This window comes from Culex quinquefasciatus, chromosome 3, assembly GCF_015732765.1.
Source record: "Culex quinquefasciatus strain JHB chromosome 3, VPISU_Cqui_1.0_pri_paternal, whole genome shotgun sequence".
Taxonomy (NCBI): Eukaryota; Metazoa; Arthropoda; class Insecta; order Diptera; family Culicidae; genus Culex; species Culex quinquefasciatus.
Genome location: NC_051863.1, coordinates 62,415,849 through 62,433,759, shown reverse-complemented (window position 1 = coordinate 62,433,759; position 17,911 = coordinate 62,415,849). Strand labels below are relative to the sequence as shown.

Genomic DNA, 17,911 nt, shown 5'->3' with positions numbered 1-17,911 from the left:
TCAGCAATCTGGGTCAACAGCCCAATGAATCAGTCCCGAGCGCTTACAAACAGTATTTTTTCAGTATCATGCGAAATCCTCCGTACTGCTTTCAAGATCACACCCACGCTGGCGGCAAATTGAAAAATCGGCTTCTAACGGTTGGCAAAGTTTTGAGACTCGGTAAGTGATTGAAATTGATGTTTGAAACAAAATTAGTCAAATCCAGTTGTCAAGCTGATTTTGATGTTTCTTCCCCATTGTTAGACAATTTCCTAACACGTTGTTTCATGCTTTTGACAGCTGTCAGTCGTTCCAATTAGCGAATTCGGATTCGCTCATCTGCATGCGGTTCCATTCGAATTAGCGAATCCGCTCTGTAATTGGGCTGCACACTAGCGCTACCTGCAGTCATGTTGCGAAAGCATGATCTTTTCGGAAACCAAATTAAGCGTGTACCCATTTTTCTCTAAGTGTGTAGGAATGAAAACTGACATATATTCGCTTTGGATTTTTTTTTTCTCATCCTCATATGCCCAGGAAATTTGTTAAAGATGGGCTAGAAAGTTAATTACAATATTCAGCAGCATGCTTAAATATGAGAACCGAGTAGTATTGTTAATTAGATTTTGGTTAACCGCGGTAAATTATCTTGAAATATTTTGAATTGTCAAAAATCCACCAAACATTTACCACACTGAGGACTCCCTGTTCAACTTTCGTTGGGTTTGGTCGTCTTTCGAGCTAGCTTAGCGCGTTTTTGACGGTGTTTTGTTAACTTTCGCCGACGGCCATGGCGGCGGCCGCGACGGTGGAGAGTGAGTGGACGGAGCACAGGGCTGAGAATGGAAGGACGTTCTACTGGAACGCGGCCTTGAGGAAAAGTGTGTGGGAAAAACCGGACGGGTTTCAACCCAAGCCGCAGGCGTCGTCGGGCATCGAGGTGGAAGACTCCGAAGGAGGAGGAGAGGACGGGGGCGAATTTCGTCCCGTGGTCAAGGTTCGCCGCAGGAAGGCTAAGGAGGAGATCAACGTCGGCGATGGCGGCAACGACGGCGATGTGGAGAAACTGCTTAGCAACAACAAGTTCAGCCCGCTAGCGGAGGAGAGCAACAACAACAACAATGCGAACCCAGGAGCAGAAAAAACCATCCCCGTGGTACCAACAACCGGCAAGTTGGCCGGGGAGAAGAAGCAGCCGCCGCTGGTGGTGAAAGAAATGAGCTTCGCCCGCCTTGCGAAGGTGATGTCGTCATGTGATGTCCAGCCGGAACACAAACTGACGCGGTATGGCACCAAAATTACGTGCTTCTCGAGCGACGACTTCGACGCGGTGCAAGCCCACTTGAAGAAGAACAAGGTGCAGTTCTACACGCACGGAAAGCGCAGTGCGAGACCGCACCGGGTAGTAATGCGAGGTCTCCCGAACGTGGAACCGGATTACATCAAGGAGCTGCTCAAGACGGAACATCAGCTGGACGTCTTGGCAGTAAACGCCATCAGGCGGAAGCAGCAGCTTCCCGCCATCGATGAGACGCCTTTCATCGTGCTCTTCCCCAAGGGGCACACCAGTCTGAAGGAGTAGAGTAGCAAGGTAAAGAAAGTGGGACCAGTCGTCGTCCGGTGGGTGGCCTACCGGAACAAAGAACCACACGTGACCCAGTGCAAGAACTGCTTGCAGTTCGGTCACGGAACCAGTAACTGCCATCTCAAGCCCAGATGCAGCAGCTGTGGGGGTGCCCACAGCACGGAAAAGTGCAAAGCAGAAGAAACGGAAGCCAAGAAATGTGTCAACTGTTCTGGATCCCACGAGGGTCTGGACCGCAGCTGTCCCAAACGTGAGCAGTTCATCCAGTCAAGGCAGCAGGCGTCCAAGCCGAAGCCGCCAGCATGGAAGAAGGACAAACAGACTCCTGCAGGAGCCGTGTTTACCGCGGTGGATTTTCCTCCGCTACCTGGAGCGGTACCGGAAGATAAACATCCTCGTCCCGCAGGAAGAAGTCAAGGAAATACTGGCGCCGACGCCGCGAGTCGGAGCTGTGGGCCATTTACCGAGAATACAGAGTTCGCTTGAGCCAGTGCAAGACACCCGAGGAACAGATTGATGTGATCGCACACTTGCTGACACATGACGCGTGTCGCCACCTATAAACAAATAGCGTAAAACTATGAATTTTAGAAAAAATGTGTTTTTTCCTTCTTAATCAACATTTTTATAAAAATTATGCCAGATTCGGATGAGAAAAATTATTTCCAACAATTTGGTGTATAACTTTCCAATATTTGTTTGATTTTTCTATGAGAAAACTGTAAATTTAGAAAAAGATAGTAATTTGGACTATTTGGCAAGAAAGTCTGTCAAAAATCAATACAAATTTTTGAATATACGTTAACACATCTGTTATCAATAGAGGGTGACGAGCGGGAATTCCCGGGAAATTTGCCATTTTTGGAGCTCTCGATTCCCGGGAAATTTGGTCGAGACTCCCGGGAAATTTTATACTTATAAATATCGAACCAAAATTAATAAACTAATCAGAAAAACATTTCAAAAATTCGAAATAGTTTAGAACATTGGATGTTCAATGTTCGATTTTCAAGCTTGAATAAATCAATGCTTCTCTAATCTTCTTATTATAAAAGTTTAACTTTTCAAAAATTCCAATAACTATAATTGAGAGTGAATTTGGACCCCAAAATTAATCTTGAAGCATTCTAAGCACTTATACACCAGAAATGAAATATTTATTATTTCTAAGAGGGAAAAGCCTTTTCAAGATAAGATTAATTTTCATATCCTCATTCGAGCATCACAAAACTAAGAATCTTGTTTATCGTATCGATGTAATTTCTTTTTTATTTATGTCAATAAGTCATTTTGTATTTTGCATATTGAATTATATTTTGAGAATAAAAATCAGGCTTTATTTGTAAAGTTAGGGTCCACTAATTGTGAACATTTACAGTTGACCTTAAGAAGGAAAAAATCAACTTAAAGTTTTTGTTTTGAGTCGTTATTTATCATATTGCAAAAAAAAATAAAAATTATATATAAGTTTTTTTTTTACTTTCAAAAAATCTAATAACAATACAGAAAAAAATCATGGTAATATTACATCTGAAAAGGTTACATCTTATATGTCAGAAAAAAATGAGTAATTTTACTTCTGAAAATATGTAATTTTACCACTATTCTGGTGTAATGTCGCATTTTCAGTCTAAATTGAAAAAAATACATAATAAAAAGCTGGGTGCAGAATAGTTGTCCGCAAAGCGGCCTCAATTTAGAACTGTCAAAGCGGAACCAAGTTACTGTTCGCAAAATAATACCAAGAAGTGGCAAGTATTGTGATCGATCTATAATTTATTTTGTCAGGAATAAAAAAAAGTCGATTGCGTCGAGCTATTAAGATATTCGAAGTCAAAACATCTTAAGAAGAGGGTTGAAACCGAGATTGGCATGATTCGTTGCTAACATTTCAAAATCGCTATGTCTCACGCAAAACTTATGTTTATGACGATTTTGAAATGTTAGCGACGAATTATCAATGACTATGAATGGTACCTGCCAAATAATATTGGATAATCTTACTCCGATATTATCACTGCACATCAAAGATACATAATCTCGGAACTTTTATTCGGTTGCTCTTCTGGTTCACGAAATTCCACCCACTTCGTGATGAAAAATTGTCATCACGAGGAAAACAAAAAAAGGCCTCTTTTGGCCACCCATTGTTTAGTATACGAAGAAAAAAGTGGGATGCACTTAATTTTTCATCGAAAACATCAACATCAACAGATTCAAAATGTTTCAAAACAATTCACTTCAGCAGCAAACAATATGTCACGCTTGAGCTTGAACATAGCCTTCTACTTTGTTTATGTTTACAGCTGTAGTGCTGTTGTATTAGTGGGGAGCAGTGGGGAGCTTTCGAAAATCCCTGTTTGAAAAATGTCGCACGTCGTACGAGCTGTCGCGCGGTTTTGATTTTACCGTTTCGATATCGATTGGTCGAAAGGACGACAAACGTACGACAAACACTCGACATGCCCGACATTGTTTTTTCCATCGATTTCCCTTCAATTCGACGTCACGATTTTCGTCGACGCAAACAGTTTGACAGTTCTCTTCAGTTGGTCTTGTTTGGACTTGATTGCAACCGAATCGAACCAGTTATTGTTGATGTTGGGATTCGGAAGGATTTTGACCGGTTGATAGGTAAGTTGTGCTTCTTTTTCTGTCGGAAAGTTCCGGCCGGAGTGGGCGAGTGGCCAAATTATAGTTTCTTATGTTCCAGATATTCAGAATTCGGTCTTCGTGGCGGTGGAGGAGGAGGACGAGACGCATGAATCCGGCAGGCCAGGTCTTCGTGGTGGAAGACGGGACCGGAAGGAACCGAGCTTATGGAGGATATGGTTCATTCCAAAGGAGGAGGAGGATGAAACACCGAGTGTCAAAAGTTCTACTCAAGGTAAGAGAAAAAGGGGTATAGAAAAAATCATTTCGTGGCGGTGTTTCTGATCCACCGGAAGTTTTAATCAACAGAAATGTTGCTTCAAGTCATTGAAATGATGGAAGAGGCGCATTTCAAAGTATCGGGAGTGAGCTTGGAAGACGGAAAGTATGAGGGCTAATATTGGGTGTTATTATTACTGGACTTCAGAATTGTATAATAAAAAACTCTAACATAAGTGCTCCGCCAGGAATATCTTGATGATGAGCTTCAACATTTGAAAACTATCAACATCCTGAATAATATTGTACAGATTTTTTATATTTTTTTATATTTTTTTTACTTAAAAAAATAAAAATAATTTAAATAAAAAAGGTTGAAACCAAGGCAGATTACAAAAAAATAAGTATTTCATTAAAAGGTTTGCAGAAATCTAAAATTCTAAAATTCAAAAATTCATAAATTCAAAAATTCTAAAATTCTAAAATTCTAAAATTCAAAAATTCAAAAATTCAAAAATTCATAAATTCAAAAATTCTAAAATTCTAAAATTCAAAAATTCAAAAATTAAAAAATTCAAAAATTCAAAAATTCAAAAATTCAAAAATTCAAAAAATCAGAAATTCAAAAATTCAAAAATTCAAAAATTCAAAAAATCAGAAATTCAAAAATTCAAAAATTCAAAAATTCAAAAATTCAAAAATTCATAAATTCAAAAATTCAAAAATTCAAAAATTCAAAAATTTAAAAATTTAAAAATTCTAAAATTCTAAAATTCTAAAATTCTAAAATTCTAAAATTCTAAAATTCTAAAATTCTAAAATTCTAAAATTCTAAAATTCTAAAGATCTAAAATTCTAAAATTCTGAAATTCTAAAATTCTAAAATTCCAAAATTCCAAAACTCCAAAATTTCAAAATTTTTAAATTTTTAAATTTACAAATTCTCAAATTCTCAAGTTCTAAAATTCTATTTTTTTTATTTCAGAATCTTTTAGAATTTTAGGATTAATTTTTTTTTTAATTTTTGGAATTTTAGGATTTTAAAATTTTAGAAATTTAAGATTTATAGAATTTAAGAATTCTATTTCATAATTTTAAAGTTCTTAAACTCTAAATTCTGAAAATTTTAATTTTTATGATTTTGAAATACTTAGGTTCTACAATTTTTAATCTCTTAAATTTTTATATTGAATTACACTCAGCCCCCGGTGGTTGGTCACTTTTTCTTTTGTAAAATGGGTGTCAAACTAAAAAGTGACCCCTTTCGTTTGACAACAGTTGGTGTCAAGCCATCGGGTTTTGAGTGTATTCTTGTAATTCTTGATATTTGTAAATTTCAAAAATATCAAAGAATAAATTTCATTTTTAAATTATTCAGATATTTTAAATTTTTACGATTAATTTAAACATTCGAACATTTTAAAATTGTTTAAAGTCTTTTAAGTTCTTAGCTTCCTCAAAGCATGGACTTTGGGGTCTTCAGAAACACAGGCACTTTAAATTAAAAAAAAAAATCAAAAATATTTAAACAGGTCCAGATGGGTTTTCTCCATAAAACTTTGGAGAAAAACCATGCGTTGATGTTGATTTTCAATTTAGAAATTTAAAATGTTAGAATTTTTGGTTGTCTTAAACTTTCTTTTATCTTTATTTTCTTAACAATTTATGTTTTAATTAACTACTCTTTTAATTTATTTATTTTTTTTTCAAAAATTTTACATTGAGAGTTAAATTTTTGAATATTTCTTAATTATTTATGAATGAATTTTCACAGATTTTTTGAATATTATATCTGTCCTGAGATTACCTTTGTTTCAACAACAAAACTCTAGATATGATTTGGATATGAATTCAGCCGAATGACGTTATCTTCTTTCAGGTAACCAAAAATATTCCAATCTGATCCTGCTAACAACCCAGGGTCTTCGTGTTGTCCCACGCAGTTTGTTGAACGGAAGCTGTAACGACCGCAAAAACACCTGCTCCGGAAGTGCGTAAACCGACGTTGTCCCGTACTCCGGTGGCCATCATGGGACATAAACTGTGGCGCCGCACCCCGCCGTATCTGCGACTAGTCGAGGAGCAATAGTCCATCTTGATCAAGATGCTGCCTCGCACGCTGGCGTCGGCTCGAAAAGATGGCTGGCAAATTCCGGACCCGGAAGACAACGCCAAAAACTTCCGGCCAAGATGAAAGACCAACCGGAAGACAACGCCAAAAACTACGTGGAGGTCGCGACACACAATGAATGTATTTTAAATCGAGTGAAAAAGTACAATTTACAGTAAAAATACATCTAAAAATAAATAAAAATAAAACAAACATCATTTTTTTACTGCAGCATAACCTAAAAATCCGAAATGACATCACACGATAAAGGCACGACATCCTAAATAACAAAACCGTGCGACGTCGGTCGAATGTCGTACGACAATGTCGTACAATTTCGATCATCGATGGCACGACAAATACGACATTTTGGTGCAAAAACGTATGACATTCGCGCGAAAGTCGCACGACATTGTCGTGCGACGTCGTACGGTTGCACGGACGACAAACGACGGACGTCTGACGGACTTTTCAGTCAGGGATCACGTTACGCATTCTGTATTTTCAGCACCCAGATAAAAAGGTAATATTCAACCTTCTAAAATTACACCTTCCAAATTTACACTTTTTTTTGCTGGTCTTGTATTTAAGCTAGTGGTGTCATTCATGGTTTTGATGCAACCACCGAGGGTTCCTGGGATCCAGTTGGCCCCCAGCCAGTTACGTTTTTATGTTTCAATTGTATTAAAAAAATCATGGATTTTCCGTACTGCATAGCCTTAGCTCCACTCGCCAATTTTCGAGTGGTCCGCTGCCTTCGGTCCATGCGTTTGAGGATAACATATCGCGGCGATCGTTCCTAGCCCCGAGATAACCGATTCGAATACTTTCAACTCACATCGGCGTTTGCCCTCACCAAACCAAAAAATCCTATAGGGTCTACCCCTTGAATTGATGGATTAATAAATAAATAAATAAATACACATTTTCGCCGAGCTCACTTTCAGCGCATTCTCCTCCTCTTCACAGATTGACTTCTAGTTGACCTCTTCGTCGTTTAATTTGTACTTCACCAAAACTACGGTCATTCTCGAGACGCGCACCGATCTGGCTAATGGTGAACTTCTTCTCAAGAGAGAGCTAGCTGTGATGCCCTTTGAGCGCATCCCACGTCTTTTTCGCCGTCAGTTTTTCTCGGATGATAGGACACTGGTTTTTCTCCACTCTTAACTGGATCGTGGTAAGGGCCTTCTCGTCTCCTGCCGCCCACGCATTCGATCCACGCCTGTTACGGATCCACGTTTATTTCCCTAATTTCTTGTGTGTGTGTGTGTGTGTGTGTGTGTGTGTGTGTGTGTGTTTTACAAGGTCGGAATCTGCTACCAGACACCTGAGAATTAATTTCTCAGGTAGTGTGGGGTTGGGAAACAATGAGTTTCCCACTAAACCAGTCCTGTGTGTGTGTGTGTTCCCAATCCAATACCCTCAGACCGGCTGAGAAATTATGGGAAGGTATAGTCTGTATCACACTTGGATTATGCTGATACAGCTTATTGAAATCCCGGGTATTAGGTGGTGTTAGCCCTCGCGCTGCTTCCAACGACCCGTTTCAGAATGACAGAGCTCCTTGCGGTCCAATTCCGAGGAAGTTGGCCATTGTCTGGCCCCAATCCTTGTTTCACTTCAAACGCCCAATCCTTGTAGTTCAAACTACTAGGGGAAATTCTCGTATCTTTGGCAGGTTAATCACTCGCACCTAATTCCATCCAATTTGCTGATTTTCACTATTTAAACAACTAAATTTGCAAAACTTTTGATATAAACTTGCTTGCTCACTTCTTATTGAGCTATTTATCACTCGATTTCAGTTGAAAACGCTTTTAATTAGCTTTAATTGAATGTCAAAGTTCTTACCTGCCAACATTAGAGGCACGCTGGAATTAGATGCTGTTCCCCTACATAGCTTTCCGATACGTTCAAATTTCATTGCGATCTTCAGCAACACTTTTCATGAGTACTACGCCGTGTACATGTTTCTGATCCACCGGTCGTTGATTGATAGGGTGCCAAAAGATTTGCATCGAATTGCACAACTTCTCCAACAGAAATATATTTTGTAGAATCAGCCTATGCGAGGTTTAACTTCACAATTTGTTCACAATCTTGTTGTTGTTGAATATAATCAACAAAATTTTGCGTTTAATCAAACCAAGATTCATCTCCATTCCACAAGAATCATTCGTTGTTATTAAAAAGTTGCTTTCGCGTTAAGCTGATGATTCAACAAAAATCTAGTTTTTTGAACCAACTAAATGTTTTGTTGAATCGAATCATAGAACAAGCGGAGAGGATGTTGAGCCGCTGTCAGTGCGAGCGACCTCCATCAGCTTGCGGTTGTGAGAGCAGAAAGGAGAACTCGTAAGAAAGCGTGTAAAATGAGACAGAAGATTCTCTCCGTACTACCATGGTTAATCTAGTATGCCTTATTTTTCTGTGTGCTCTTGTTAGGCCGTCGGACAGGTCAAAGAATTAATAAACACAGATGCTATTACACAGCTTCAAAGGAAATGGGTTAAGGAACAGCTTTTCGAATGCCCAACTAGCTAGCTTTTTAAAAATGCGAAAGATTTGAGCTCCCTGATATCACGATTTGGCTGCACTCGTATACGATTAACCTAACTTCTTCCATTTGTTCACGATCCCGTATGGTGTTCCACAGGACAGTCACTTAGGTCCCCTTATCTTTATATTGTTTATCGATGATCTCTGCCACCAAATCCGAGCCCATAGCCTGATACCAGGTAATGAGAAGGCTTGCCATAAATGCTGCTACAAGTGGTGGCCACGTGTGCATATCACATCGCGGGAGAAACACTTCTGGCAATATTGACAAATAATTAAGGTGTGAGATGTCAGATGTATGGAGGGCAAGTATAGACTCGGGTTTTCTGTGGACACTTCCGCAGTTGTGCTGCACACAAAAAAATGTTACTGTGATGACAAAAGTAATTTACTCTTGAATTAAAAAGTGGTTAAAATTTGCTACATTAAAAGTTTTTTTCTTATTTTATAAATGAAAACTTTTAGTGCTAGAGTTTTTGAAAATCTCATTACTAACTGATTTAAAAGTTTTAACTTTTAACACGACTATAATTTTTTTTTCGTTTTGTCATTCTCGTGTAACCGTGTACGTCCCAAATGTAAACAAACATTTCGGTAGTTCCGGTGGTGAGTTAGTGCTGGAGAGTCCACGATGCGAATCAAAGCCGAATGCGGCCGCAGCCAGGAATCGAACGCGGACGCCTTGGTGAGCCAAAACAACAGCAGCGGAACGCTTTCGAAGGAGGGTGGTGCGGGTGCGAGACTAGGTCGAGGGGTTGGTTTTTCGAAAAGGAAAAGGCCAGCTTCCTGCAGCTGTTTCTCGACCGGAATAGGTGAGAAGAAAGCTTGTGTGCTTTGTGAGGTTTGATTTTGTTTGTTTTTGTAGGTCGCCTTTTGGCCGGTTGCCGAAGATTGCAGGAGATGTGGATTTGCACTAGTTGTATTCGGTTGTGGTGGCCCGGAGTGGGTGGCTGAAGGTCAATTCTCACGCGAACTGGGACGGGATCAAAGCGTTGCGTGAACAACGAAATTGAGTGGAAGCAGATTTACATTTGGTTTTTGGACAAGTACGAAAAAGTTAGTACGTACACGGAACCGGTTGTTGCGTTTGAAACGGAATACGTAAACGATCGAATTGAATTCCGTTTCAGAATTCCGATTGAGTTGACTGGGCAAGCGTCCGCTCTCGTCTTGAAGGGAGAAGGCCGCGAGAAAAGACCTCCGCGTGTGTCGCACGATTTTGGATCGCACAAGCGGATTCCTCGCAGAAGATTGTTCGGCCTTCGTTCGGCGGCTGAAATCGCGTAATCGCCGTAAGTCGCGCATCAGTGGGAGCGGCCGCTCGGATTGGACGGATTCGTCTCTGAAGACGCCACAAAGTGAGCTACGTTTTTAACGATCAGAATCGCCAGGGGAGAAGGCCATCTACCTTAAGGCCACCGACTTACTAAGGCGCGTCAACTCCGAACCAATCTCTGGAAGTCACCCGAAAGGAGGTCCCGTGGAAAGAGGAATTAACTAGGTAAAAAAAAGAAACCGTTCTGCTCAGAATAGTCGCACTAACCGTAGAAAATCGTTTACAGAAGTCACAGTGCCAATCTCGCTGTGGGAATCTGTGTCGCGAAAGACTCATCTTTAAAGAACGCCGTCAAAAGCAAGGTAAACAGTTGCACTAAGGTCCCGCATTACAGTTCTGACCCATTGCCTTCCTCAGGCCCGAAATATCCACAGGAAGCGCAACACGCACGCGCACACCCCGTCAACCAGAACGCAAAAGGGACCGTTGTAAAAACCGGCCACTAACATTGTTTTGTTTGGGGCTTTTTCTGTGGGTGCTCGACATCGGCTGCTGGAGGCTGGTGCACGTTTGCTGACGAGCGATGGAACATCCCGTCGGTAAGCACACGGAGCGGTACGAGTCGCCGCCCCGGCACGGCGTACGTACGTCTTTGAGGGCGCTGGGCGAGACAACGCTAGGCGTTGTTCGCGAGAGCGCAGAAGGGAGCAGCCTGGCAAGCTGTGGTCGCACGTGGGTATGCTGTAACACGTGGCGGTCAAAGGGTGAACTTTCGAGCCGGCGCGCACGCCGACGGCGGAATTCGGGTTGCAGCAAAAGTGAGTGCTAGAAATTAAGCGGTTGCGCACCACAGAAAAAGAGCCCCAAGGGCGAGAAGAAAGAGCACACGCGCGAGAAGTCATCTTTGCGCATGTTAATATTGTGTTAATATGTTGAATGAAATAATTTGTTTTGAGCGCATTTTTGTTGGGTTTTATTGTTTATTTTTGGTGCTGCCTGAATGTCGCTTCTTTGTCTGCTAATTTTGAGATTTACCGCTTTAGTTAAGATAATAATGTAACAAGATGTTCTCTGATGGAGGCAGCGTGTGTAGATCGAGGTTCTTGAAGGCAACTGGCTAAATAATTGCTGAGAAAGATGAAATTTGCATCTCCTCGGCTGGAAGCACGGCCACGTGCCTTCGTGATTGTCGGACCTCCTTCGCATCCTTCGAACCGCGTGAGCCCTCGCCGTCCCCAGGTGTTGGAAGCTCCTCTAGTGCCACTAGCTGAACAGCGGGCAGCGTTGGAAAGTTTAGTTCTAGAGTTTTTTTTTTAAAGGTCCTATAAACAAAATTTTCAATTTTTGCTTGTTGGGTGTTTCTAGAACCGCCTGGAGTCAGGGGTATTCAAAAACACCCAAAAAGCAAAAACGAGAAATTTTGTTTAAAAGACCTTTAAAAAAAAACTTCAGAGTTGCTCCATATGTTTTCGTTGCTGATCCAGGATTTGACGAAGCTGGCGCATGGTCCACTCGTCCGCCGGATCTTTTCCGAACAGCGAAGCTTCCATGGCGAACATAACCTTACCTGATCGCGGAATTTTCTTTGGCGAGAATCGCGGCGAATCCCGCGAGGAGTTGGCCACAATCCACGTCGCCAATTTTTATGCGCCGGGAGTGAGCAACAACAATGTTTCACGTAACAAAGAATATAGTTTTATTACACTAATTATTCTACTAAAAAAATAAGTCTGCTTCAGCCGGCGCGCGTGCATTGAGTGGCGATAATACACGCTGATGTCCGTCGCGATGACAGCTTGACGTCAGAGGCGAATAGGGTGGCAGTTTATAAACAGTTTATAAACTAAAAAGCCATATTTTGTAAATTTGTATGCCTCAATCTTACCCCAAACCCATGTGACCCATGTGTTATTGATGAAACCAAAGTATTAGGTTCAGAAATAAGATAATCAAGCAAATATACATCATTCTTAATTTTGTTTTGCTTTGTTTTTTTTTCAGGTAACTTTTTCGCTAGCGTGGGACATTTGCTTATTCTAATACAAACAACCCCTGTTACGGAGCATGGACTCTCCGTTGGTGAAATCAAGACGATTGATCGGATGAATTTTAAAATAGTTGAGAAACTAATCAAACCTCAAGTTACACAAGCACTTTCAAAGCATGTTGAGCAGAGCGAGGGTACTATACTCTACCTTAAACTGATTAATTACGTTGTTTCTTCGTTTATGGAGCCACATTTAACGGTTCTGGGCAGAGTTCGAAGAATATGGTATGCCATATTCTTTCTACGGTACTGGCGGACCTGGTTAGCCCGCGCTCGATTATCATTAGCAGACTTTTACATCACCCACAACGCTGAATTTTGCGTCGAGCTTAATGGGCACGAGTTACTGCAGATTATTCGGTACTGCCGCGACGAGGGCTGCCCAGAAGCGTTTTTGGCTACGTTTTTCAACTCTCAATGGAACGAAGCATTTTTTCGAAAAATCCGCTCGATGGGATCTACATTTTCAACGGTTGTCAACTTCTCAATCGGTGAATTCTTACAAAGAGTAAAGCGTGCGGAATTCCTCATCGAGTCTGATGTTCAACTGGAGCATAAAATGAACAAACAGCAGAAGCAGCGAGATATACATGTGCCACTGGCGATGCCGAGCGACGAAGAAATTGGCCAGGTCATTGAAGTGGCTAGAAAAGAAGCCGAGAAGGATCTTGCCTCGGTTGGCGTGACTTGTAATGCACCACCTACGTGTCACATTGCGCCTTCAAAAATTGTTGTCGATCCGAAACAATCAACTCCGGACATCGACAACGACAGTGACAGCGAGGAATCAAGCGAGGATTGTTTTTGCATAAATATGAGTGAATTATTTCCCAACATTAACTACGATGCTGAATTCAAAGATTGTACAAACGAATACGGTAAGTTTGATGGTCAGTTTGATTCAAATTGGATATTTTTTTCGTCTATTGTATTGTAAAATTTTGGTTAACCCATGGTTGCTACTGAAAAGAGATGCGACCAAAGACACAGATTGCCACATCATAATTTCAATCAAATTATCCACCTTGCTATGATATAAATGAGCGATCTGCCAAAACAAGCAAACGATAATCGCAACCAGAGATAATTTTTGCCAATCATTGATTGCGATGCTTGTGTCGGTAAAAGAAACAGACAGACAGATCTGATTGTTATTTTGGATCATCATTGATCCCTTTCATCTCGTTTCGGTGAGGGATGGAGAAATGCAAATCAGCGCAGGATGTCGATCACAAATTGGTCCATTAGAAAGCGATAGGCCCATGAACGCTAAAACTATGACCTCAAATAACTAGAAACTGGAAAACATTTCCTTGTTGTTACCTGGAGCAGAAGTGACTAATGTAGCAAAAAATGCAAAAAGACCGTTGTGGATTCGTAAACTAAGAGTGTGTCCTGTTCATGTTAGAGAATGTTTACATATGGAATGATAGGAATACACTTTTTGTTTACCAACCCACAACGGCTTTTTGATTGTTTTGCTAGAAACTACAAAATGGTATTATAACTTTATGAAAAATACTTATCCCGAATTACACGTACAATCTTTTTTTTCACTGTTTATTTATCATCGTTAGTTATACAATATAATAGACAAACAAAATATCCATTTTGAAGGATTTTTTATTAATGTGCTTCAAAAATGTTTATGTGAACAATTTTTTACTTTTTAGACAAATCGTCTACGAAAAATGCTTTCGTAAAAATAAGGAAACACGATGGAACAGTTGTAATTGTCAAAGTGTTAACACTAGTGAAAATCTTTCGGAAGCAGCCGGCGAGATTAGGATCGGATAGACTACAACGTTTTGTTCGGTCCTATCCTGAACAAGACACCGAGGTCGTCATCGAGAAGTCGTCCGCACCTGGCATTTACTGCTCGATAAATATTGGGGATTGGTGTCTGTTTAGTGTCAAAAAAGACGACGTCCGAGTGGGACAGGTGCTGGGTTTCCAGTATAAAACACCGAAAGGCCGATACAAACCGTACAAACTGGAAACGGCCCCGGTTGACGGCCACAACGACGAACAAGCGTTGGTTGTGCACGGTAGTTTCTTTACAATCAAAAAAGATAATCATTTGCAAAATTGTTATTTTAAGTTTCCAATTTATGTAAAACGATATGCTGGACATATTAATACTCCTCAAAAGGAAGGAGGAAAACTTGTTTTAGATGAGAAGAGCAAAATCTTCGTTAATGAGCTTGCTGTCGCTTAATAGCAAAATCTCAGTGTGTATAATTTTACTTAATAAATGTCGCTATGTTTACTACCAGTATTCCTTTTTAATGTTCAATTCCTTTTTAAAGTCCGAGTCGGAGCCGGCATGTTGTGACTAGCTAGAGTCGGAGACGGCGTCGCAATTCACCAAAAACCGGAGTCGGAGCCAGAGTCGGAAAATTTTCACCAACTTTGTATGGGAGTTGTTGTTGGACTCTCACTCGGTCGAGTCGAGACTTTTTGGAGTTACAGTTTGCGAAGCCGGATGAACAGCAATTTAATTTGAAAAGAACTTAAATCTAAAAAAATATTCTTCGATCGGACTTGAAAAAATTCTTGGAGTTCCTTGGCCGTGCAATTTTAAAATTATCGCAGTTTTAGTGAACAAAGTAAATTGTTTGCCGTTTTCGTTATTTTCCAGTTTTTTCACACGGCGCGCCGAAAAACTCAGTTTTTGCTTTCAAAAAATCGTATCTCGAAATCCTGTTTATGAACTCCTCCCATTTTTGAGTATGTTGCGTTAGGATGTAACAAAAATTAGTTTTTGGAGGGTATTCAGGGGTTTGTTCCGGTGGGACTACTGAGCCCAAATCCCAAATATAAGCTTGATTGGACGCAACAAGACGTGGCGCTCCGCACTTGAATTTTAAATCGGATTTAATCAGTAAAAAGAGGTTTTTTCATAAATGTCCATTTTTGAGGCACTATGGCCACTGAAGCGTTTATTTCCAACATCACTGGCATGTAGGCCAGAATATTCCGCAAATTTATATAACAAATAACAAATTACTTAAACAGGATCATTAATTACCATAATTACATTCAAAATTATCGTTAATTACTGAAATTACTAAATAATTACTTTAAATTACTCAAATTAGTCTGAATTACTCAAGTAATTAATGAATTACTGAATTATTGCTTAAAAAATAGAGTAATTACTAATTATTTGCCAGTCTTGAAGCTTGCTGGAAACCCTTGGCTACGCGCGGTGGGAGACTCGGGGGCAAACTCGAGAGCAAATTTGGTGGGAATCAAATCGGGTAGCAAATGGTTTAACTTTCGACATTTTCGAAAAATGAAATTCTTTGAAATTTTCAATAGGATTAAAAAGTTTAATAAACTTTTGGCATTTTTAGGCATGAATCAACACATAATTATTGATTTTGAAGGTAAACGAGAGCAAAAATGATAAAAACCCATTTTTGCCCCCCGCGGTGGGCTTGTTTCGGTGGCAAATTTGCTACCTTAGCGGTGGGGATGACGGAGTTTTTTCAAGGTGGCAAATTTGATCTCGGTATTCATGAGCCGGGTGCAAATTTGATTTGCACCCCAGCGCTGGAGATGCCCTAAGGTGGCCCATTCTGCCCCGCACCCTGGAAAAGCAGTCGATAAACTTTTTTTTTTTAAATTGCATAAAAAATAGTTTTAAGCTAAAACATTAATCAAACAATTATACAACATTGAAGGGAACATCCCAAAGCATAAGCCTACTACCCTGAATTCATAAATTTGTATGTTTTTCTATGGTTTTTGGCTCATTTTATTTAGGCGGGCCGTTCTGCCCCCTCTTCCCCTATCACTTTGTTCTTTGAATTGGCTTGTTCAGACTTCAAATGACTTCATTTACAATAGAAGTTCCACTATACAAACAAAAACTTACTTGTTATTTTAGATATACATGAACCCATCTTTGTGAAGTTTTGGTAAACCTTTTTTTGTAATTTGTTGGTTTATTGGATACGACAACTTGTTAGTTTACACTGGGTATCAGGTAAAGAAATTTGTTTTTTCTGAATAAGAATTCACCTTTGTTTTATGAATACTCCATCATTTTTGAGAAAAAAAATCGTGTTTCTGGATTGTACGCGTGTGATTCGCTTGAAACTTTGATGGAAAAGCATTTCGTCAGCTGTGTGCTATCTTGTGACATAGACCATTTTGGTCGAAAATGAGTTAATGATGACGTTTTGCTATACTTAACAAACACTACAAGATGCTTTAACCCGATTTTGGAAACTCGCTTCCGTTTCCCGGATATCGCAATACACACTTGTGACATAGACCAATTTATCATCAAAATGATTGTGCACACTTGTGACACGTCATACATGGTGTTGGAAAATGTGGAAAAAATTTCTTGTTTTTCACAAATTTATGTTGATACACATTTTCTGAAGGCAATGCAACCTTTTGTTTATAAAAGTATACTGATTAAGTCGATTAAACCATTGATTTGAGCTTGTTTTAGTTTGTATGGGAATTCTGTGCACTCTTGTGACACATAGTAAAATTTTACTTTCAAAACATACTTGTAACACGTGCTTTTAAGATTTTTGTTTACATTATTTACTGTATCTTTTAACTGGTGTAACCAAATTAGTTGCAACTTGGAGCGTTTGTTAAGCGATAGTATACGAACCGATTGCTTCAAAAAGTTTGGCTCTATCATTCATAGTTTTGAAATTATTTACCATCAATCTTTAAAAAGCGATTTTCTCGCAAAGTACTAAATGGTCGTTGTCACAAGATAGCACACAACCGACGATTTTTCATTTATCTTTATTCCAAAATATAAAATCCACAAAAAAATCTTTTGAGTGAAAAATACCACGTACTTCATGGAAGACACCTTTTACATCCTTGTCTGCAACGAAATGTTGTTCAAATGTTCTTACTACATTTTCCCAATCCAGTTCTGAATCAGACGGAACAAATCCTGCAAGAGTTCATGTAACAAGTTCACAAACGTTCTTAAGTGATTTTTCTTTACATAAGTCTAAACTACGCCCATTTCAAAAAGCATGAGGCATGTTCAACCACAGAAAAACGTGCGCTTTTTCCAGCATTCAAGAGTTCTCGAGGACGTTCAGAAAACATGGTAAATGAGTTGGACAACCAGTTTGGAATGCTCTAAGTGAACAAGGTCTGCTACTTGGGATAATACTGTTCTTTACACTTAAGAATTAACATTATGGAAAAATACCCTTGTTTTATTTTCAATTTAACAGGCAATAAAAAGTAAAGTAAATCTTTCCCAGTTCCTGAGGGGAACACCCTTGAAGAGTATTGGGGCCGGCATTTACAAAGCGGATTCAGTGGCAGTTTCATTCTCAACTTAATGTTAACATGTTAAGGTTAATGTTAACATTCCATAGGTCGCCTCCCTAAGGTGTCGTGATAAGGTCCAGTTTGTGACGATACACTACCTTCCCTTTACTAAGCAATCGATTCCAGAAGGGAAAAGATCACCAGTTG

The 17,911-nt window shown here is 39.7% G+C and overlaps 1 protein-coding gene across 2 annotated transcripts; it reads left to right on the top strand.

The window, feature by feature from the left end:
• Positions 1 to 510: 510 nt before the first annotated feature.
• Positions 511 to 14,964, top strand: LOC119770630. Of its 2 annotated transcripts, XM_038265876.1 has the most exons (3): positions 511 to 621; positions 12,941 to 13,311; positions 14,107 to 14,964. In XM_038265876.1, exons 2-3 carry the CDS (start codon positions 12,993 to 12,995, stop codon positions 14,649 to 14,651), a joined length of 864 nt encoding a protein of 287 aa, XP_038121804.1. In that variant the 5' UTR covers positions 511 to 621; positions 12,941 to 12,992; the 3' UTR covers positions 14,652 to 14,964. The 2 variants fall into 2 exon arrangements, with proteins under 2 accessions (XP_038121804.1, XP_038121803.1); XM_038265875.1 differs by lacking the exon at positions 511 to 621 and having other exon boundaries at positions 12,347 to 13,311.
• The last annotated feature ends 2,947 nt before the right edge of the window (positions 14,965 to 17,911 follow it).

Excerpts from the sequence above, each read along its gene's own strand:
- LOC119770630 (XM_038265875.1), top strand. The coding sequence starts at position 12,489 with ATGAATTTTAAAATAGTTGAGAAACTAATCAAACCTCAAGTTACACAA. Across the intron at positions 13,312-14,106 it reads AGATTGTACAAACGAATACG|ACAAATCGTCTACGAAAAAT; the intron begins GTAAGTTTGATG and ends TTTACTTTTTAG.